This window comes from Raphanus sativus, chromosome 4, assembly GCF_000801105.2.
Source record: "Raphanus sativus cultivar WK10039 chromosome 4, ASM80110v3, whole genome shotgun sequence".
Lineage (NCBI taxonomy): Eukaryota > Viridiplantae > Streptophyta > Magnoliopsida > Brassicales > Brassicaceae > Raphanus > Raphanus sativus.
Window position 1 is genome coordinate 14,783,158 of NC_079514.1, and position 20,560 is coordinate 14,803,717.

A 20,560-nucleotide genomic window follows, 5' to 3' on the forward strand; every position below is an offset into this window, starting at 1 on the left:
CTGAGAATGATCAAACTGAAATAGATACCGATAATTATGAAGATGAAAGTGGTTGAGATAATACATGGAAATATAAGAACATTAAAAGCAACAATCACAGAGTTTGAAAAACACATGGAAGACAGGAAAGAGAAAGAGACACAAAAGAGAGGATGTTCCAGAGCATATTATAGTAACTAGTCTGCAGTCCAGCTTTGTTCCACAACCTCGCGGACTCTTCTGTTGTACTCGCGTTTGCTTTCGCTGAACATTCGTGCAGCTTCGGAATTCGCAGGAGAATTTGGATTAGGATCACAGAGCAATGACTGTGATTTAAAAAGAAAAAAGAGAGAGAGATGGTTCAGTCAGCCAATGTAAATCATATCAAGAACACCAACAGTTTAAAATGAAGATCAAAGATCTTTATGTAAAAGGGGAGTCTAGGAAGCAGAGGAACAACAATCATCAACTATATTCTTTAGAACAAAGACATGAGAAGCATTTCAATATGAAATTTTTATATATTATTAACCTGAATGGAGGTAAGTATAGCAGCGACATCATATATAGGACTCCACTGGTTTTGGAGGATGTCTAAGCATATACTCCCATCAGCATAAACTGCAGGGAAAAAAAAGACCAAGTGTCAGTTACATGCACTCTAGAGTAAGAAAACCTGGTGTTGTATTGTATCTTTAAACTTACTATTAGGATGGAACATCCGTGAAACAAACCGAACAGTAGGTGGTTTGTTTGGATAATCTTCAGAAAACTGCAGTGAGAGTTTGAAAGTACCTAAGAAAGATCATACAAGAGAAAATGTAAGATTGGCAAACAATTCAAGATTACAATAAGAAAACAATACCTCCATCCCATGGGGTGTCATCAGGCCTGAAAACAAAAGATGTAGTAAGTACAGACAGTGAAGAAAGACTCAAAAAAAGTTTCATCTGTAACAAACAATAAAAGTATCAATATTTACCCGAAAATAACAGCATTCCAGAGCATGATGTTGTTGTCTTGGGGAGCACCGCTAATACCAGCAGGTGGGTCTTGCTGCAACCTCTTGAAATCCCTCATCAACCTCTTCCTCGCTGGAGTCGACATTCTTCTCTTTACTCTTATCGATATCCAGTAAACAACACAAGATTAACCAAGAGAAAGACTCGAAAAATCAGAACTTTTCAATGTGTTCTAAACTGTAGTTGCAATCAGCCAGACTTGTGTTACTGGTAACCTAGCTTAGAAGCAAATCAACAAATCAAATTGGCAAAGTAATCTCTTTAACCTATGAAGCGCTCTTAGGACCGGATCAATTCAGCAAAATGAGCAAAACTTTGATAGGCATGTGTGATAAAAGTACAAAATTTTCGGATCTAACAACGAAGCAGCAACGTGCGAAAGGGATGAGAATTCATGAGAGAGAGAGAGAGAGAGAGAGATCTCACCGTTGAGACAAAAACAGTTAAAGATAGAGGCGAGAACGGTCGTCAAGCAAGCATCTCTCCTCGCGCGGCGAAGAAAGGTCCGGAATTAATGGGAAGATGATGAGTCTCCGGATCGATCCTCGAATTCACCGTTGCTGCGATTGAGAAATGATCAAGTGGCTGGTGACAACTTCGTATAACGCACGCAGTGGTTACTGCTCTTCTAGATATATATATTTGCTCTCAGACGATGCAAGAGAAGAGGATGCTTAACCGGAATTAGACCGTTAAATCGAACTGTCATTATAACCGATTTGAACCATACATAACCAACAGTAGAACCGAGTTTTTTTTTTTTTTATAGCCACAGTAGAACCGAGTTTATAAAACTTAACTGCTGTTGTCACCTGGGTGTAGTCACTGTGGTCTGTGGAAATGTGGAAAAGGGATTCGATTCTATGTAATAGATTAAATGCCAGAACCATCATCTTCGGTCTATTCTTCTTTCCTTGGTGCATGTAGGCAACACCTGGATCCAGTGCTTGGAGAGGAAGTGGTGATGATGCTAGCAGAGTTAGAGCCAGAGAATCCAGCTTCACTTGAGCTTATATGCTCTGCATTAGAAAGATGGCAAGATGTGGGAAGTATCAAGCATGTAAATAGATGAGAAGCAACTTGTAAATCTCCCAGGTGTTTATTTGACTGGTGATGCATAAGTTCACTGTGAGCAAAAACAGGGTCTTGCCCATGCTTCGTTGTGAGACATATATGCCTTCTTAGCTGTAGTGAATATCCTTTTGTGATCAACACACTTATTTGTAAACTAACATAACCTTTAAGAGGAAGAGCAAATTGATTCCTGTAATACCAAAATTCCAACCGTTTGCTCTCGAGTCTTGACAAAAAATTGTATAATACATAACATGAGTTTTTTTCCTACGCAACAACACATCCCATTTGGTCTAAACACTACTTCAGTCCCTACTGCTACTCGTTGATTGCGATAACAAAACAATGGGATGGACACAAGAACCGAGTTTGCAAGGTTGTCTGTAGTTCTCAATCATCTACTCCATTCGTAGTCTCCTCCATACTTAGGTGACGCATTGTTAAGACGATTAGAGTCTTCTGGTTTGATGGAGTTTGCAAATGCTTGCCAGCCTATAAGGTGCGGCAAGATGAACTGCAACACAATGTACAAAGTTAAAATAAAGGAAAAATCGTTTTATACAAAGAGATAAAGAGAGAGAGAGAGGGGTCACGTTGAAAGCAGAGATAAGAACAGCAAACTCTGCTTTAGTGATAGGTATGTACACACTCTCATCTACATTCAAAAGCTTGTTTTGAACACCTTCATGAAAAAACACAACAACGGTGGATATCAGAAGAGCTTTTGAGCCACGAGTATAATATGAATTCAGCAGTCCATGAAAGAAACAAGAGAAAGATTCGTTTACTCAGGTTAAAGAAGCGGCCAGAACCGTCTGGAAGGGGTTCAACTTTCAGCACTTTCCTCACTTTACCTTCATCACTACTACAACAACCACAACCCCCAAGATTGATTCACGAATCAGAACTAAAAAAAAAGATCCAACAGAATCTGTGTAATCAAATAGATCTTAACGGGGGTCCTAATCATACCCTTTTCCCTTGTTAGGATCATGAAAGAATTCACATGATTCCCTCGGCCCAAGGCTAACTAAATTACCAATCTCTGTAACCGACAATGAGAACACCTGCATCAAAAAAAAATGAACTTACCACAATCATAAAAGGCCACTTCTTTCATACAATCATCGTCAGAAAGTCTACACATGATCTAACCACAATCATAGTTAAAAGTAAAAAGGTCTTTTCTTTCACCAAACACAAGTGATGATGATCATTATTTATCACAATTCGATAGACTACAAAGTTAAAGATAACACCAGACCTGTTTCCTGCTCCAATCGTACTGACGAACACCAGCTGCAGGAGCAAACTGGAGGAGCAAGAACCCTTCCTTAGAAAGCTTGAATGCACCAGACTGAAAAAAGACCAATACTCTAAGATCAATATTGCAGAAAAATGAATCAATAGAGGTTAGTTAAAAAAAAAAAAGAAAGAATACTTGTAAAGACACAAACTCGGGGGCACGAGGCTCAATAGTAAGAGCAGCTTTCCCTTTGTAAATAGAATGACCCACATAAAACCGCGGCGAAGATCCTCCTTCCCCTTCATCCAAACATACATACATACATACATACACAGACCACAAGTATAAGCTCTATGCTATTCGAAAGTTCTGGGCTTTCAAGCTCCCATTTTCAGAATTCAAAAAAAAAAAAAGGAACAAGCTTTTTTCGAAGTGGGGGTTTACCGTTTTGCGGAGGAGAGTAAGGTGGTGAAGATGAGTCGCTATACCGAGACTTCACCGTTAGCTTCACCCTCTCCTCCATCGGTTTCACTTTCACGGCGAAGCAATGCCCTTTTCCGACAAAACCACCGGCGGTGAGAACACGAGCTTCTGGGCGGTGGGTTAAGAATATTTTGGAGTTGACCGCCATTGGAGGAGAAGATAAGAGCTGCGACATCTAGTCTTCTTCTTCTTCTTCTCCACTTGGATAGATACGACGGAGGAAACAAAAAAGGTTTCAAATGCAGAGAGAAACTTTTCGTTAATTCGCTTTTACCATATAATATTTAAAAACCTTATAGAATTGCCCCAATAGTTTTATCTAAAAATGCACGGCTCAGATTTATTTACTACGCTTGTCAACGGCCTAGATTAGTTTATTAAAAAAAACGACATCGTTCCGCAGGGATTTACAGTTTATTTAAAACGACATCGTCCCGCAGGGGTTTATAGTTTATTACGCCGGCGAGAGCTAAAGTTTCAGACCTCGACGAAGAAGCAGAAGACGACAACTTTTTTCATTTGAAGATGGCTATGCAATCCGGTATAGGGTTATCAAGGATTTTGATTCTAGCTGGAGCAGGTAGGTAACTAGGGTTTTACGTTTCTCTGAAGATTTATCCAACTCTCTCTTTTTGTTTGCTTATTGGTTTTTCGAATGTGAAAGGTTATACAAGTACTATTCTGGTCAAGAATGGAAAAATGGCCGATCTTTTGGGGGAGCTACAGGTATTAACGATAGCTTTTAAAAAACTTGTTCTTCTGAGTTTTTGAATGACAAGGGTTTTAGTAAAAAAAGGTTCCTTTTTTTTTTTAAAGTCTTTTGGTGAAGCGTTTTGAGAAATCTGGAGATCATTCAGATGATGATTCTGATGACGTGGCTACTCAGGTAAATGTGTCTCTCTCTCTCTCTCTCTCTCTCTCTCTCTCTCTTGAGGTGAAGAGCGTGTCTGAATTTGAAAAGTCACTATTTTTTTGTAGATGCAACGGTTAGCTATGGACATCCGGCAGATATCCTCCTCCCGCCAGATTACTGTTATGAATGGATCTCAACGAGGTTTGTTTCTGATTTTGTATTTTCAAAAAATAATATGTTGTGTATAGTAAGTAATGTTTGACATTCTCTGCTACGTTTTCCAGCTGACTTCACCCCGTTTATAGTCCCGGCAGCGACGTTAGGAGCTATAGGTTACGGCTACATGTGGTACAAGGTAAAGTTTATCATTACTTTGTTTGTAACTTGGGGATCATTTCTACGTAGCCTGATGATGTTTTGTTCCTGTGGTGTTTTAGGGTATGTCATTCTCTGACATCATGTGCGTTACAAAGCGGAGCATGGAAGAGGCAGTCTCGAACTTGACTAAGCATTTGGATACCGTTTCTGAAGCTCTTTCTGTAGGCTGCTTCTTCCATCACTTGTTACTGCCTCTTTTTATCAGGGCCTTGGATTTATAATGATTCTAATTGGATAGTGATTTTTCTTTATGGTGTTGGTTAGAATGCTAAGAAGCACTTGTCTGAGCGGCTGAAGAGGACGGATGATAAGATGGAATTGCAGAAGGATCTCTTAAAGGGAGTCCAGGACAATGTACGAATATGTCATTAAGTACAAAACTAGTTTTGTTTCTCTCTTTTTCTTTTTTGAGGGTGGTATTAATAAGTTTCAGATGTATGGAACAGGTGGGTTTTGCTCTAGAGAATCTTGCTAACATTGGAGATGATTTTGACGCAATGCATAGCATGTTTGGTGGTATGGTGCGTGTACAACTGTTTTTGAAAAGCTTTTTTTTTTTCTGCTTCTTGTCACGACCAATAGGACTCTTCTAACTAGTGTATATATACAGAGCTTCTAGTGGTGGTGGTTACTGGTTATTTGCATACTGATTCCATTTAAATCTCATGTCTTTCAGGGTGGGAAATTAGATAGCATTGAGTACAAGCAGGTAACTTCATTTACATTCTAATCAGCTCGATGACATTTGTAGGGATCAACGTAGAGCTGATTTACTTGAAGATAAAAATGCACTTATATGTCTTCTTATATTGTTGTTTTCTGTTTGTTTTCTCTGAGCAGAATATTGCCAATATGGGTCTAATGTATCTATGCGACTCTATGGGCGGAGAAAATCACAAGATACCTGATATTCTGATGCAGGCAAGTATTTCCGTGAAAGAGAAACATATGAATGCACAAGCACATCGTTCCTAGCGATAATCTGCTGGTCTTACCTCTCAACTGTTTTCATATTGTCCCTAATGCTAACTTGCTAGCATGTGGTCTTGCAGGAGAAGCTTCGACTTTCTGGCAAGTCAAACGCATGTATAGTAACTACAAACGAAGAAAATTCAACCTCAGAGTCAGAGGTATTGTCTTATCAATACATTTTATCGAATTGCAGACACAGATAGATTTAGATGCAGAGTATCATTAAACCTCCATACAGCAATTTGATCTTTGTCCTTGACATGTTTCAGGGTTTGAAAGAAAGCGACAAGATAGAGCTACTTGAAGGCTGATTCAGATGATAGTACCAAATATCATCAAGCCTTGATGATACAATAGATGTAGTATAGGATATACAGAGACTAGGAGTGATTATTATGTCCTGGTGTTTAAATTGAGTGTCCTTTGGGGCAACAAAAAAAGTGATTGAATAACCAAAAGAATGAACCCTTTTTTTTACAACCAAAGCCTAATGATTTATCCCTACATTATGCACAGTTTGTTACAATTCTTTTTTTGTTATTTTACATTGTTTTCTTGTTTGTTACCATAACAACTCGGCGCGCACACACATGGAAATTTTAATCAGCAGGACTTGCCCGGTTTGCAACCAAGTGTACCAGCATCCTTGGTGAGTCTTCTTACCCCTGTTCCTGATATAGGCCCGATCGCAAACTTTCTATGGATTGGGTTTTTAGGGGCAGGGCTCCACGCGTTTGCCCTTCCCGAGTTTACAAAGTAAGCTCCGTTCAAGAAGTAATCTCTCTCTGATTGCCAGTTCCATGATTTCCACTCTTTATAAGGTGTATATTCTCTCTTTGTAACCTGCTTGCAATTTTCTTGATGAGGAGCAATGAAACGGTTGCCTTGACTTATAATGGTAGGGTTCAGGTTTCCACCAATTGCATACATTTCCCAGTGAGTGTAGTCATTGTTCACTACATGGACCAAACCGTATCTAACCCTTGGCATTCTCTGAACTAACCTCTTGCCAAAATGGTTAAACGCAACCGTTATCTGCATTTTCTTGTCGATCACATCCCCGTCTTTGCCCCCAAACAACATCACCTGCAAACATAGTAAGGAGAGCACCAATATGAGGAATTAAATCAAAAAATAAAAGCTGGAAATTTATTTAGTATTTGTATTGAAAATATGAAACAATACTTGTAACAAAACAAATTTTAAAAGCTAAAACTGACACTATTATAAAAACGGAGAGCTTAAACTTCTTAGATGGATTCTTTTGTTTATGAAAAGTTGTTGTTTTTTTTGTGTTCCAAAAAATGAAAAGTTGTTTATGTTACTTTTTTTCTATTTTTGGCTAAAAGTTGTTTATGTTCAGTCTGATGCTACTTTACCTCGTTATGGTCGGTAAAATGGGAGTTGGAGATAGTAATGCCGGTCGATCCCATTATAGCATCGATCATCCCATCAGAACAATGCGTCATGGAGACATGATCGATCCAAATATTCGTGGCTCCGAAAATATTGATCCCATCACCATCACTCTTTGTACGATGCCCAACATGATGTTGACAGTCTCTAATCATCCCACCACCCCCACTTTTAATGTGTTTTATATGAATATTGTGTATGATCACATTCTTCACGAACTGTAACGTTAAACCTGCACCTCCTGTTATATGAACACTCGCTCCTCGACCGTCGATAGTTTTATCGTGTGTTATGATCAGCTCTTGCTGCAGTTTTATGATCATGGATCTACCAAATACGATCCATAGCGGTTTGTCGCGAGTCACTGCGTGTCTCAGAGTTCCTGGCTTGGGGTTCACGAGATCGCTGTCGGATGCGTCGGTGACTACGTAGATATGTCCCTTTTTGCCTCCGGTTGTTCTCCGGCCGAATCCTAGGACGCAGTCCGCTAGCTTTTTCCGGTTCTTGTCCCAGTTTTTGTCTCCTCGCCAGCATTTGTCTATTGCGTTAAGGGAGTGGTGCCTTCCGCCACGTCTCTTTGTTTTCGGACCGCGTCTAACTTGTCGGAGCTCTCTCCTTGTTTCGTTGTCTGCACCAGTCGTCTCCATTGCTCTGAAAAGTGAACAAAAAGAAGAAACATAAAGCATACTTCTGTAAGAAGTTAGGTTATAAAAAGACATTAAGTGTACTTGTGTAAGAAGTTAGGTTTTTAAAAGACAAATATAACGAGATTGTTTTTTTAGAGAAGAACGTACAATGTCGCATGGTAGTTGAAGTGGTCCGTGACGTTAAACGGGTTCGGGTCATAAGATTCTATAGTTTGTCGCAACGCGTCGGCTTGGCGCTGGGTCCAGTATTCATCGTATACCGCGACGTGAGCTTGAACCGATGGAGCCACGACGGCGAGAGACAACGAGATGAAGGCGAAGACGTAGCTCCCAAGATTCAAATGAGCGCCCGCCATTTGAAATCGACGGTGAGTTTTTATAACTTATTCTGGTGATAGAGGACCCTTGGAACTAGGGTCGTCCAAAAAAAAGTTTTCTGGTCGGCCTAGGGATAGAAATAGATGATCGGATTCATAGGTTGCTTAAATATCAAGGAACTTGAAGGAGAGGGAAGATGAAAGACATTAATGGAGGATTAACGATTAGCAGAGTAGTTATTATGTAACCACTGGTTTTTAAAAACTCTCTGATGCTTTTTTTTTTGTGCAAAACCAATTATAGTTTGGCTGATTCTTTTTATTGTTCTTTCTATGTTTTTTTGTCAATTGTTCTTTCTATGTTTTATCCTTCTTTTGTGGAATATATTGAGTTATTTTTGTGTGGTATTTATATTTGGGTTTTGTCATTTTTTGTTAAAAACCTTTTTATATTTTGTCAGGATTTGTTTAAAATGAGTTCAGTAAATAGTAATAGAGAAAGATGCTCTAATATATTCAGATATTCTATAGCAAAAACTTAGTCACATATCAACACATGACCTTTTGGGATGGACTTTATACGGTACAATTACACTAGCTTGTCAAGCATCTACCATATCAAAAGATCAATGTTTCTCTTCCACCCAAACTGGTCGATTACAAAAAGAAAACCTGAAAACTGAATACTGCTCTCGAGATACATCATTTCCTATAGAGAATATACAGAACCACATTGGTATAGTTATTGATGCTCAATGTGGAAGATGTTGCCCAGATGAAGAATCCATGGAACATCTTTTCTTGAAATGTATTTATGCATATGTATGTTGGCGTGGATCACATATTACAAATGAGATTCTCTTGGATTCTACTAGTTCTTTGAACACAAATTTCAAGCAGTGTCAGATTTTTATAGTAACATATATAATAAATCTTTCTCATATACCATTATAGATTTTTTTTTTTGAAGAACAGGAAAAGTTGAAATCTCCGTAGTCCGTACAATATAACACAGAGAAGTGGATGGTTTCAAAGCAGTATGTATTTGTAAGGAAGCGTAGAAATGGATAATATATTCTTTAAGAGCATATGCGATGCAATTATGACTAAGGATTTAAACAAGATGGTACATCTTTCTGTTTTTTTTGTCAGCTGTATGCATTTCTGTTTGGATCATCAGATATTCATATGATTTCTACCGCGAAACATAACATATTGTAGGAAAATTTTGTACACTTCCATTGTAAACCGAATATATGCAACATGTCTCAAGTAAAAGAAAATTCACATGTACAGTTTGAAAGTGAAAATAAAACGGTATTCAATCTAGCTGAATGTGATAAACATGAATTTTGCAACGCATAATTAGATTCGTTTGGTCAATTGATGGACTTGGAAGATGTTGTAACGAAGCAGGTGATTATCTTGTTGAAGTGTATTATATTCAATCATGTGTTGAAACAATCTTCCGTTAGGACTGAGGATCAGTCAAATTTTAGTTAATGTAAGAATTAGTTAAAGAAAATAAACATCTAAAACATGTAAAGCATGTTTGGTAGTGGTTGGTTGCATAAAGAGACATGCAATACTGGGCCGAAATTAATCTGCTGGTCCAGTCCATATAAGATGAGTGACACGTGTTATCATGATGATAATGATATACAGTGTTATTTGCCACGTAAGCGAGTTTGCCTTGATTTGATACTCAAACGAAAGCCACAAATCACGTTAAATGGATAAGTATGGACACTCAGATTCTTTGTCATTTCCTACATTTGCTTACGTGGAATCTCGGTTTATAGGACCCCACGCTCTTAAAATAAGAGGTCAATAAATTAGCAGGGGGAAATACTATATATCGACAAAAAGATTAGCCAAAATATCCGGTTGTAATATCAGCATTGATCCTAATTTCATTACCAAAATTTTTCTTATCACACATATATTATTTTTTTGATGGTGAACTGATGGTCACCATCAAATTTTTAATATTTTCAACTAACTAATCATCATTTTCATGTTGTTATTAACAGATACTTTTCTAAATAATTTACATAGCAAAACTTGCTTCTTTTTTTGAAAATATGGATGGACCAGAAATAGTAACAAATACACTTATCCTATTACTTTTTTTTTACACTTATCCTACTTGAGCCCTCGTACCCCACTAATAACACCTTGTAGTTATCCTAAATCCTTGTGGACAATTGTTGATAATGACATGTAATTATAGTTAACTCGTATTAGCTGTTACAGTGTTACTTAATCGGTAATGGAAGCTGTCACATATAGTATTAAAAAATATCTAAAATTAAAAAAAAAATGTTTAATACAGAACCGTCCCCTCTTCCAATAGCCACAGAAACGCAGAAACAAAATAAAATATCAGAGAGACAGAGAGAGAATCAGAAGCAAGAAGAAAGAAGAAAATTTCTTCCTACAAAGATTACATCAATTGACGCTGTCTGTCTCTTCTTCTTCTTCTTCTTACTTCACTATCATCGCTGTGTGTTTCTCTTTCTCTTCCTTCTTATCCGAAATTGTGTAAAGCTTCAATTTTTTTTTCTTTTCCAATGGGTTTTCTAGACTCCCGATTGAAATTGTAATCTGGGGTTTTCGTGTTCCGACCAAACCCAAAGAAGAAAGGTTTAAACTTTTCGCTCTAGAACCCACATGGGATTGGCACTGAATAGTAGAAGACGAAGAAGAAGAAGAAGAACAGTGATACCAGTTCGCTACGACTATGTCCATAACCCAATCTCCAGCATCGCTCTTCACCGCCGCCACCGAGGAGAAAGAAGGAACCTTTAACAACGCTCGTTGTCACTCGCTATGGATCAGAGAAGCGTTAGACGAGCTTCCGCACAGTTTCACGATCACCGACCCGTTCATCTCGGGCCACCCGATCGTTTTCGCCAGCCCCGGGTTCCTCAAGATGACCGGGTACTCTCGGGAAGAGGTCATCGGGAGAAACGGGAGGGCGTTCCAGGGTCCCAAGACCAACCGGAGATCGATCATGGAGATCCGCGAGGCGATTCGCGAGGAGAGGCCCGTTCAGGTGAGCCTCTTGAATTACCGCAAATCCGGATCTCCGTTTTGGATGCTGTTCCATATGATCCCTGTGTTCGGGAGTGACGATGGGAGAGTGATCCATTTCGTCGCCGTTCAGGTCCCCATTTCGGGACAGAAATTGAGAAACGGGTCGGTGTCGGATGTGTCGGGTCTGTCGGAAATGGTGTTGGGTTCTTGTCGGAGAGAGGTTTGCTTGGGTAGTTACGTGCATCAGGAGGAACGAGCTTTACCAGTGGAATGCGATGAACAAGGTACATGATGCCTATAACCTGTTTGATGAAATTACTCAGAGAGCTTTAAATCAGCTAAGAACTTGGCTAAGAGGGTTGGTTCTAAATCATTGTTTACAATGCAGAGTTAGAGAACTGGGAACATTGTGAAGCTAGTGAATCCGAGAAGCTTAAATCTGCTGAAGCAGTTAGCAATGTGTTAGCTACTCTGACGCGGTACAGCGAGTTTGCTGGCAGATTAGTATGTGGGAAGCGGAACTGTTTGCGTGGATCAGATTACTGCTTAAGCTCCTCGTTAGTTATATCACTCGGTAGAATCAAACATAGTTTCGTATTGTGAGTTGTTTCTTCTTTTTTTGTTATGGAGTTACTGTCTGTGTTACTATTGATTTTAGTTTCTCCCCTGACACAAAAAAAGTTTGGTAACTTTTTGTAGAACCAATCCGTGCTTACCAGACATGCCTATCGTTTATGCTAGTGATGCCTTTTTGACATTGACTGGTGAGTGCGCTTTTTTTGGTTTTTATTAGCACCGATCTTGGCACTCTTCTTATTTAGTTCAGTGTCTTGTAGGTTACAAGAGACATGAAGTGTTGGGACAGAATTGTAGATTTCTGAGTGGGGTTGATACAGACTCCTCGGTACTCTACGAGGTAGTTAGTGAATTTGTTTTCATTTTTGAATAATAATGCGCTGCTACTTTCATATGATTGGAAGTTTTATATGTTTTCTTTTTTTTTTGGTTGGTTTAGATGAAGGAATGCATTCTAAAGGGGAAACCATGCACAGTGCAAATATTAAATTACAGGTTGAAGATTTGTATTCCTTCAAAACATTTTGTGAGAGAGAGAGAGTTCTTGTTTGTTTTGTTTTTTTTCGTCTGATCATTTTATGGTTTTGATCAGTAACAGAAAAGATAAGAGCACGTTCTGGAATCTTCTTCATATATCGCCAGTTCGTAATGCTTCAGGCAAGGTAAGAACAGCTTTCGAATTGATTATGATTTGGAGATAAGAACAACGATTCTGATTTTGCTCTGTTTTCCTTGTTTATGTTTTGGTTTCAGACAGCATATTTTGTAGGGGTTCAGATGGAAGCAAGTTGCAGAGATACTGAAAGTAAAGATCTGAGGCCGGAGACAAGGCAACTGAGTGTGGTTGGTGCGGTCAGAGTTGCGGTCAGGAGCTCTTTCATGGTGACTTGTTGATAGTTACATACGCCACGAAGAACATGTATTTTAGAGTGTATACGGAGTGAATTCAACGTAGCATCTCTATAAATCATTATTGTACATGAACATAAGGTGTTTATTGAGATAATTAAAACTTGGTCCTTTTTTATGTCTAGAAATTTTCAAAACAGAGGTGGTATTAGAGAAAGAGGGTTCGTAATGAACTTTGTGTGCAAATCCAAGCTTGCATTTACACCAAGTAAATGTGCGTTTTCTACATTCGCATAACGTGCTCTTTACACTAACAGGAAAAATAATTAAAAATAAATTGAAGATGCGGGGTATCGATCCCCGTACCTCTCGCATGCTAAGCGAGCGCTCTACCATCTGAGCTACATCCCCTTTTGCTGTTTAATCATATATATTAGATTATAACTATATGTTTCTTGAACCGACATGATTTTTGAATATCAACAAGGCTTCTTAAAGAATATGGATATAACTGAGGAAAAGAAGGCCAACAAAATTTCTATCAATTCGTCATAACAGTTTAAAAGAAGCAAGAACAACAATACGTGAAGAAGAACTCTTCGTCAACATGTAAAGCCAATTCAGGGCAAAGACGGTCTTTATAGACTTCCTAACACTCCACATAAACGTAGAAACAAAGAAGAGAACAGTACCAGCCAGAATAGTTTCTTTCAGACCAAGATTCACCAGCAAGTTCCCTAACACAACCCCCACAGAAGTTAGCCGACCAGAACGGCATGTCGAGTATGGACGCTGTTATATAGCTCCTGTCCAAGCACCGGTTCCACGGAATGAACAGCTACGAAGAGCATTAGTCCTAGCCACTGAAACTCTTCCACAGGTCCAGCTTTCTCTTTAGCGCGCTCTTCCCCGCGAAGAAAGACGCGAACTTTTTGAGGTAAAATATCAGTATGATAAATGGAACCGGAACCATATTGCTGCAAAAACCCAAAAGCAGTGTCACTTTTTTTGTTTGCTTTATATAAATGAAATCACATGAATATGGACTAAACTTATCATCTCATATATTCAACGAAAATGTGTAATCCTCAAACATAACATTTCAGATAAAACTAATCATCAAATCTTGACACTTAAAAACTCTGGTCTGATAACAAATCAACTATAACGACAAACTGTATCCAAACTTTCTCTTCAAGGTTTTGTTATTATGTTTTCGTCAAAAAAAAAGGTTTTGTTATTATGTAAGAGCATGTGCATTGCTAACACCCTTAAGTGTTGCTTAAGTAGGCCATTAATGAATTTTTAACTATTAAAATTAAGATAAGCAATTTAGTCAAGAAACACCTAATTATAATGGTGCAATGGTAGTTGCTTAATTAAATTGCTTAACAATAAAAAATATTAAATTTGTTTTTAAACATATTTTTTAAGTATATTAAATTTATTTATTAAATAAAACAGAGTCAAACATGACATTTTAAACATAGATTTTACCATAAAAACATAAAAACAAAGATTACAAAAATAAACGATAATAATTTCAAAGAGGCATCGAAACTCAGTTGTTGTCTTCATCACGACCAAATTTATTCCATAGAAGTTCAACCAAATCAGCTTTCAGTTTTTGATGCACTTTTTTATTACAAATGTCATTTTCCACACTCATACTGTTGGCAATATGAGAAAAGCCGAGATTGACATGTGAACTTCCGTTGCCTTCTCCTTGTTGGAAACATCAAATTGATTCGTGGTCACATTATCTTCCCAATTTGTAGTGGATTCATCTCGTTCGTCTTCTACTATCATATTATGGAGTATGATACATGCTCTCATTATCTTCCCAATCTTGACTTTATCCCAAAAACGTGATGGATTTTTAATTATGGCAAATCGAGCTTGCAATTTATTACTAACTGATATTGGAAGTTTTCAAGGCTCCCAAGTCAAATGATAGTATAAAAGATTGTCGAACCACAGAGAACTAGAGATCTATAGCACTAAGAATACACAAACTCTCTTAATCTAAGCAAACGAGAAGATGGATGATGGTAACAAACTAAGGTCCTAGAAATATAAATAAGGTGATCTCAAATCCAAACTAGAAACAAATGCAAGAACTCAATCAAATGCTAAGGTGGACCCATGGGAAAGAGACTTGATCTTGGGTGACTAAGATCCAAACTAGAGTGGCAAGCTATCAATCAAACACTTTCCTTATGCCTAGACACAACACTAAACAAACTCTATCTCTAGATGAATGTTCTTTTGCTAAAGCAACTCAAGCATCTAATCTCTTAGGTTGAATATTACTAAAGCAAACATGGAGAACAAGTCTAATAGCAATCTTAGCCTCTTTAACAACAAATCTCTTTGGCAAAGTAGACTAAAAGCATTGAAGAGTTGGTTCAGACATTTCATCATACACCTTTCGGGCAGGAAATGTCTAGAGATCTATTTTAGTATGATCAAGACTAAAATATCATTAAGAACCCTCAACAAGCAAAGAAAGAAATAGATCTAACACTAAACACCCTAGATCTTCACTAATCACCCTTAATCACCCTAACCCATGAATCCAAAATGTGTCTACTCCCTAATCTCCATGATAAACCTCAAATCCATATGAGATTCAAGGCTAATCATGTTAATGATTAAGAGAAACAAGATATAAGATGAAGATTCCAAAAATCCTTAGATTGATAAAAGATTCAAGTTTTACAAGATGAGGCAAAGTCTAGAGAGAAAATGAGATGATTACAAAGATTAGGTCTACAAAGTATTTATAGTAGCTAGAAACATAAGGATAAAAGAGTAAAAACAAGTCTGATAAACTCTCAAATGCTAACTATGAAAATGGTCGCAACTGCCTTTTGGCGCTGACAAAAGCCGTTGAGGAGTGCAGAAACCCGCTGGGATATGCACACCGGCTTCTCGTCACGTTCACCAAGCCGCTGCAACATCTCGAAGTCGGGCAGGGAGGGTCGATTTTCTCCAGCGGTCTGGTGAAGCCGCTGCACCAAAAGCCGCTCCAACACTTAGAATTTTCAGCAGAACTTCTGCACCGGCTTCTCGTCAGGACGCCAGGCCGCTGGGTGACGCTAGGCCGCTGGGTGATGTGCATCGGCTTCCTGCAAGGTCAAAATGCCGCTGCCTGTCACATGAAGCCGCTGGGACACTTGGTCATCACACCATGAACTCGAAAAACACCAATCTTGCCTCCAATCCACCTCCAATTGCTCCAAAGTCACCATTTGGCATCTCCATCACCTGATAAGAACAAATGCAATGCAATGCAAACTAAACAAGTCTAAATGCTATCCTAGATGATCAAAATGCATGATAAATGAATGATAAAATCTATTAAAAACACAAGATATCAACTCCCCCAAACTTGTCCTTTACTTGTCCACAAGTAAACTTTCAAGAACTTATTTGGAGAAGAGGTTTGAAAATGAGAGCTTATAACCAAAAGAAACACTTTCTAGCCTTCAACTTGACATCCTAAGGAAAATATAGCAAATAGCATGAGCAAGAATTTTTATTACACTCTAGCTTCTCAAGACCTATCCATACTCCTATACTTCTACACAAGTTGCAATGCTTATCCATCAACAAGCTCTTTAGACCAACTCTCACATTCATTTATACAAACACATAAGGTGAATACTTGCAAATGGGCACATGATCCTAATCATTTGGCTTGGTGAACAAAGTGGTCAAATGTGAATGAAAACAATGGCTCAAATAAATCATTTCAAAGTGGCAATCACTCAAGAACAAGGAGCTTGATCATTATGCAAAATTTATCTAAGACCAGGAGCAATTTATGCATACATAGATCCATTCTCATCATTCTACCCTTTCCTAAGTGATATAACAAGCTTCACCCCTATTCACATTCATCCCAATACCCAAAGTAACCCACTTTATCACACTCACCTCATGAACTCTTTAACAAACCATCTAAGGATCTTTTATTAACTTTCCACAACTCTTAGCTCTATCTACCTTCCCACCATCTTATTGATTCATCATTTTGTATTTTTTTTTTTTTTTATATTGGGGAAGGTTCAAATAGACTAAATCTAGAGATTTCTTATTTTTGATCCTTAGTGGCTTCTTTTCTCAACTTTTTGATCATCTTTCTCATCTTTCTTTTCTCCCAAACCCAAGATAACAAACTTTAGAATAAACAAACCCACTAACCATCCTAGATGCTAACTCAAATGAGGATCCTATGCTAGCAAGAGATGAGAACAAATCTATGTCGCTCCCAATACTCTCAAGATTTTGCACATGACAAGCTATCAAAAAGAAGGCCTCACTCAAGCAAATCAATGTTGGTCTCAAAGAATGGCTAAGGGTTTAGGGGTAGGAGAGTTCCATTTGGGTTAACAAAGGATAATGAATGGAATAAGATAACCCAAATGCGTATGAGATCCATGATCAAGTATGCAAGTGCCCATATGCAAGAGAGATTAAGTTCATTAAGTTCAAGTTCAAATTGGAGTTGGCTTTCAAGAGCAATGCCAATATCAAGCAAGCAACATGTTTCAAGAGAGAGTTCAAGGCTCGAAACTTACAAGCTCTTTTAAGAGATGCTCAAGCTATTTGATATGTTTAACTAAGGTGTCAAATTGAGTTCTAGACATGTGCTCTTTACAAGGTTTCTCCCAATGCATGAATGCAATATAAATGCTTCTAGAATTTTTTTTTTTTATGCAAATAAGTATGCAATGCAATGCATGAGACTCATGACAAGAAAACAAAACAAAAAACAATGTGAGATAGTAGACTCTCCCCCAAACTTACTTCACACAGTCCCTTGTGTGAGAGTAAGCTCAAAGAAGAGATCTAAGGGAAGGAAATAAACATGATAACTAATTATTTACAAGGGTAGAGTGGCACATACTTGGAGTTTATTGTCTGAATTGGGTGGTAGAGGACCCTTGGCCTCTTGTTTGTTGCACCGGTAAACATAGGCTGAAGTGGAAATGAAGACTTCTCTTATCTAGAGATACACCCAACCTGAAAATCTCAACCATACTTATTAAACAACTTAAAAGAAAGAAAGATAAAAAAAATATATACAATGGATAAACATGGGACTTCCTCCAAGTGAGCTTGTTTTAAGTCTCTAGCTTGACTTTGTGTGCATGCTAATCATAGGTATCAAAGGCTGAGCCAATGCACCTTTGGTCCTTCTCCTACAAGAACAAGAAACCAAGTGCGCAAAGGAGCACACTACTGTCCATAGAAAATAGACAGATTTTTCATCAAAGAGCTTCACTATAGATGAATCATGAAATATGAGATGCTCTTTGATGTTTAAATAGGCATGAGAATCAAATGCATTTGGTGGAAAGATAAAGTCAACTACTGGTTCAAACGAGGTTTTAACAAAGTAGTCAACTCTATCTCCATCAACTGAATAAAACACAATGTTCACATTCTCATGATTATTTTTGACAAGGGGGTTTTCTATCTCAAGCAAGAGCTTATCCACATCAAGCTCATCCCCTGTATCAGCAAGAGAAAGAAGAGGTCTAGGTTCATTAAGAATCAAAAACTCAGATTCGAGATCAAATGAAGCACATAGATAGCTCTTGTCAAAACAAACTTCAATATGATCTCTAGCAAGCTTTTCTATTCTCAACTCATCTAGCTTCCTAGTTTCACATATCAGATCAAGACATTCATTGATGAGCACAAGAGAATCATGATCATGGGCAATGTTTTCACCACAAGGCGAGCATATTTTCTCAAATTGAAGTTCTAAAATGGAAATTTCTATACCTTCCAGCTGGAGTGGTGGAGCCCAATCCATTACCTCTTTAAGGTCATAGGCAACATTAAACTCATACTTTGTAACCTCCCTTCCTTCAAGCTCTGCTCGATCCTTAATAAGCTCCAACCGGATCCTTCGTGCTAGGGATGTCTTTGCCGAACCTGGGTACTCCTTCTGAAGCTCATATAACATCACAAGTTGTGCTTGGTGTGAGTATACTTGCATCAAAGTCATCTTGAATGTGATATTCAAATGTGTCTTCCTCTTCTTGTGGCTCCCCATGGTAACTTGAAGCCATCTCTACAAATAACAAAAGCTAGAAGAAAAGGTTAGTAACTGTACAAAAGCAAAACAAAGCAAGAAAATAAAGCTTAGTCTCAAGAAAGATTGAAATCCTAATGATAAATCTACTAGTTCCCCGGCAACGGCGCCAATTTGATATTGGAAGTTTTCAAGGCTCCCAAGTCAAATGATAGTATAAAAGATTGTCGAACCACAGAGAACTAGAGATCTATAGCACCAAGAATACACAAACTCTCTTAATCTAAGCAAACGAGAAGATGGATGATGGTAACAACTAAGAACCTAGAAATATAAACAAGGTGATCTCAAATCCAAACTAGAAACAAATGCAAGAACTCAATCAAATGCTAAGGTGGACCTATGGGAAAGGGACTTGATCTTTGGGTGACTAAGATCCAAACTAGAGTGGCAAGCTATCAATCAAACACTTTCCTTATGCCTAGACACAACACTAAACAAGCTCTATCTCTAGATGAATGTTCTTTTGCTAAAGCAACTCAAGCATCTAATCTCTTAGGTTGAATATTACTAAAGCAAACATGGGAACAAGTCTCTAATAGCAATCTTAGCCTCTTTAACAACAAATCTCTTTGGCAAAGTAGACTAAAAGCATTGAAGAGTTGGTTCAGACATTTCATCATACACCTTTCGGGCAGGAAATGTCTAGAGGATCTATTTTAGTATGATCAAGACTAAAATAGCATTAAGAACCCTCAACAAGCAAAGAAAGAAATAGATCTAACACTAAACACCCTAGATCTTCACTAATCACCCTTAATCACCCTAACCCATGAATCCAAAATGTGTCTACTCCCTAATCTCCATGATAAACCTCAAATCCATATGAGATTCAAGGCTAATCATGTTAATGATTAAGAGAAACAAGATATAAGATGAAGATTCCAAAATTCCTTAGATTGATAAAAGATTCAAGCTTTTACAAAATGAGGCAAAGTCTAGAGAGAAAATGAGATGATTACAAAGATTAGGTCTACAAAGTATTTATAGTAGCTAGAAACATAAGGATAAAAGAGTAAAAAACAAGTCTGATAAACTCTCAAATGCTAACTATGAAAATGGTCGCAACTGCCTTTTTGGCGCTGACAAAAAGCCGTTGAGGAGTGCAGAAACCCGCTGGGATATGCACACCGGCTTCTCGTCACGTTCACCAAGCCGCTGCAACATCTCGAAGTCGGGCAGGGAGGGTCGATTTTCTCCAGCGGTCTGGTGAAGCCGCTGCACCAAAAGCCGCTCCAACACTTAGAATTTTCAGCAGAACTTCTGCACCGGCTTCTCGTCAGGACGCCAGGCCGCTGGGTGACGCTAGGCCGCTGGGTGATGTGCATCGGCTTCCTGCAAGGTCAAAATGCCGCTGCCTGTCACATGAAGCCGCTGGGACACTTGGTCATCACACCATGAACTCGAAAAACACCAATCTTGCCTCCAATCCACCTCCAATTGCTCCAAAGTCACCATTTGGCATCTCCATCACCTGATAAGAACAAATGCAATGCAATGCAAACTAAACAAGTCTAAATGCTATCCTAGATGATCAAAATGCATGATAAATGAATGATAAAATCTATTAAAAACACAAGATATCACTAACGAATTA

General features: G+C 38.2%; 6 protein-coding genes and 1 non-coding gene across 10 annotated transcripts in view; 2 read left to right on the forward strand and 5 right to left on the reverse strand.

Annotated features, from left to right (window-relative positions):
- Nucleotides 1-7: 7 nt before the first annotated feature.
- Nucleotides 8-1,616, reverse strand: LOC108854237 (ubiquitin-conjugating enzyme E2 2). Of its 2 annotated transcripts, none has more exons than XM_018627755.2 (6): nucleotides 1,428-1,616; nucleotides 962-1,092; nucleotides 845-870; nucleotides 685-774; nucleotides 512-600; nucleotides 8-305 (listed from the first exon to the last, which is right to left on the reverse strand). In XM_018627755.2, exons 2-6 carry the CDS (start codon nucleotides 1,084-1,086, stop codon nucleotides 177-179), a joined length of 459 nt encoding a protein of 152 aa, XP_018483257.1. In that variant the 5' UTR covers nucleotides 1,087-1,092; nucleotides 1,428-1,616; the 3' UTR covers nucleotides 8-176. The 2 variants fall into 2 exon arrangements, with proteins under 2 accessions (XP_018483257.1, XP_018483256.1); XM_018627754.2 differs by having other exon boundaries at nucleotides 962-1,099.
- A 630-nt stretch (nucleotides 1,617-2,246) lies between these two features.
- Nucleotides 2,247-4,025, reverse strand: LOC108854236 (single-stranded DNA-binding protein WHY3, chloroplastic). The gene is made up of 7 exons (XM_018627751.2): nucleotides 3,766-4,025; nucleotides 3,517-3,620; nucleotides 3,340-3,432; nucleotides 3,048-3,142; nucleotides 2,864-2,940; nucleotides 2,669-2,757; nucleotides 2,247-2,589 (listed from the first exon to the last, which is right to left on the reverse strand). The coding sequence occupies exons 1-7, from the start codon at nucleotides 3,977-3,979 to the stop codon at nucleotides 2,470-2,472; spliced, it is 792 nt and encodes a 263-aa protein (XP_018483253.2). The 5' UTR covers nucleotides 3,980-4,025; the 3' UTR covers nucleotides 2,247-2,469.
- A 256-nt stretch (nucleotides 4,026-4,281) lies between these two features.
- Nucleotides 4,282-6,522, forward strand: LOC108854235 (uncharacterized). Its single transcript, XM_018627750.2, has 12 exons — nucleotides 4,282-4,384; nucleotides 4,469-4,530; nucleotides 4,621-4,690; nucleotides 4,783-4,858; nucleotides 4,942-5,012; nucleotides 5,095-5,196; nucleotides 5,300-5,389; nucleotides 5,482-5,556; nucleotides 5,712-5,744; nucleotides 5,876-5,956; nucleotides 6,088-6,165; nucleotides 6,277-6,522. Exons 2-12 carry the CDS (start codon nucleotides 4,496-4,498, stop codon nucleotides 6,316-6,318), a joined length of 753 nt encoding a protein of 250 aa, XP_018483252.2. The 5' UTR covers nucleotides 4,282-4,384; nucleotides 4,469-4,495; the 3' UTR covers nucleotides 6,319-6,522.
- Nucleotides 6,523-6,602: 80 nt separating this feature from the next.
- On the reverse strand, nucleotides 6,603-8,646 carry LOC108854234 (probable pectate lyase 6). The gene is made up of 3 exons (XM_057009502.1): nucleotides 8,218-8,646; nucleotides 7,387-8,074; nucleotides 6,603-7,093 (listed from the first exon to the last, which is right to left on the reverse strand). The coding sequence occupies exons 1-3, from the start codon at nucleotides 8,424-8,426 to the stop codon at nucleotides 6,611-6,613; spliced, it is 1,380 nt and encodes a 459-aa protein (XP_056865482.1). The 5' UTR covers nucleotides 8,427-8,646; the 3' UTR covers nucleotides 6,603-6,610.
- A 2,086-nt stretch (nucleotides 8,647-10,732) lies between these two features.
- On the forward strand, nucleotides 10,733-13,029 carry LOC108855717 (protein TWIN LOV 1). 2 transcript variants are annotated; one of them, XM_018629598.2, is made up of 7 exons: nucleotides 10,733-11,710; nucleotides 11,815-12,025; nucleotides 12,126-12,190; nucleotides 12,263-12,342; nucleotides 12,442-12,497; nucleotides 12,595-12,664; nucleotides 12,756-13,029. In XM_018629598.2, exons 1-7 carry the CDS (start codon nucleotides 11,131-11,133, stop codon nucleotides 12,894-12,896), a joined length of 1,203 nt encoding a protein of 400 aa, XP_018485100.2. In that variant the 5' UTR covers nucleotides 10,733-11,130; the 3' UTR covers nucleotides 12,897-13,029. The 2 variants fall into 2 exon arrangements, with proteins under 2 accessions (XP_018485100.2, XP_018485101.2); XM_018629599.2 differs by having other exon boundaries at nucleotides 12,601-12,664.
- A 160-nt stretch (nucleotides 13,030-13,189) lies between these two features.
- TRNAA-AGC (transfer RNA alanine (anticodon AGC)) lies at nucleotides 13,190-13,262 on the reverse strand. Its single transcript has one exon. It is a non-coding gene; the product is annotated as a tRNA-Ala (tRNA).
- Nucleotides 13,263-14,768: 1,506 nt separating this feature from the next.
- LOC130510862 (uncharacterized) overlaps nucleotides 14,769-20,560 on the reverse strand; it is a 10,101-nt gene continuing 4,309 nt past the window's right edge. The window contains exons 2-3 of one of the 2 annotated variants that reach the window (XR_008944652.1): nucleotides 18,651-18,942; nucleotides 14,769-14,843 (exon numbers count right to left, since the gene is read on the reverse strand). Coding sequence is in view for 1 of the 2 variants with exons in the window: in XM_057007557.1 (XP_056863537.1) it covers nucleotides 18,824-18,942 (119 nt within the window). In the remaining variant the exon portion in view is untranslated. Of the gene's footprint in view, nucleotides 14,844-18,647; nucleotides 18,943-20,560 lie in introns of those variants that run through there. The other variant, XM_057007557.1, reaches the window with a different exon arrangement.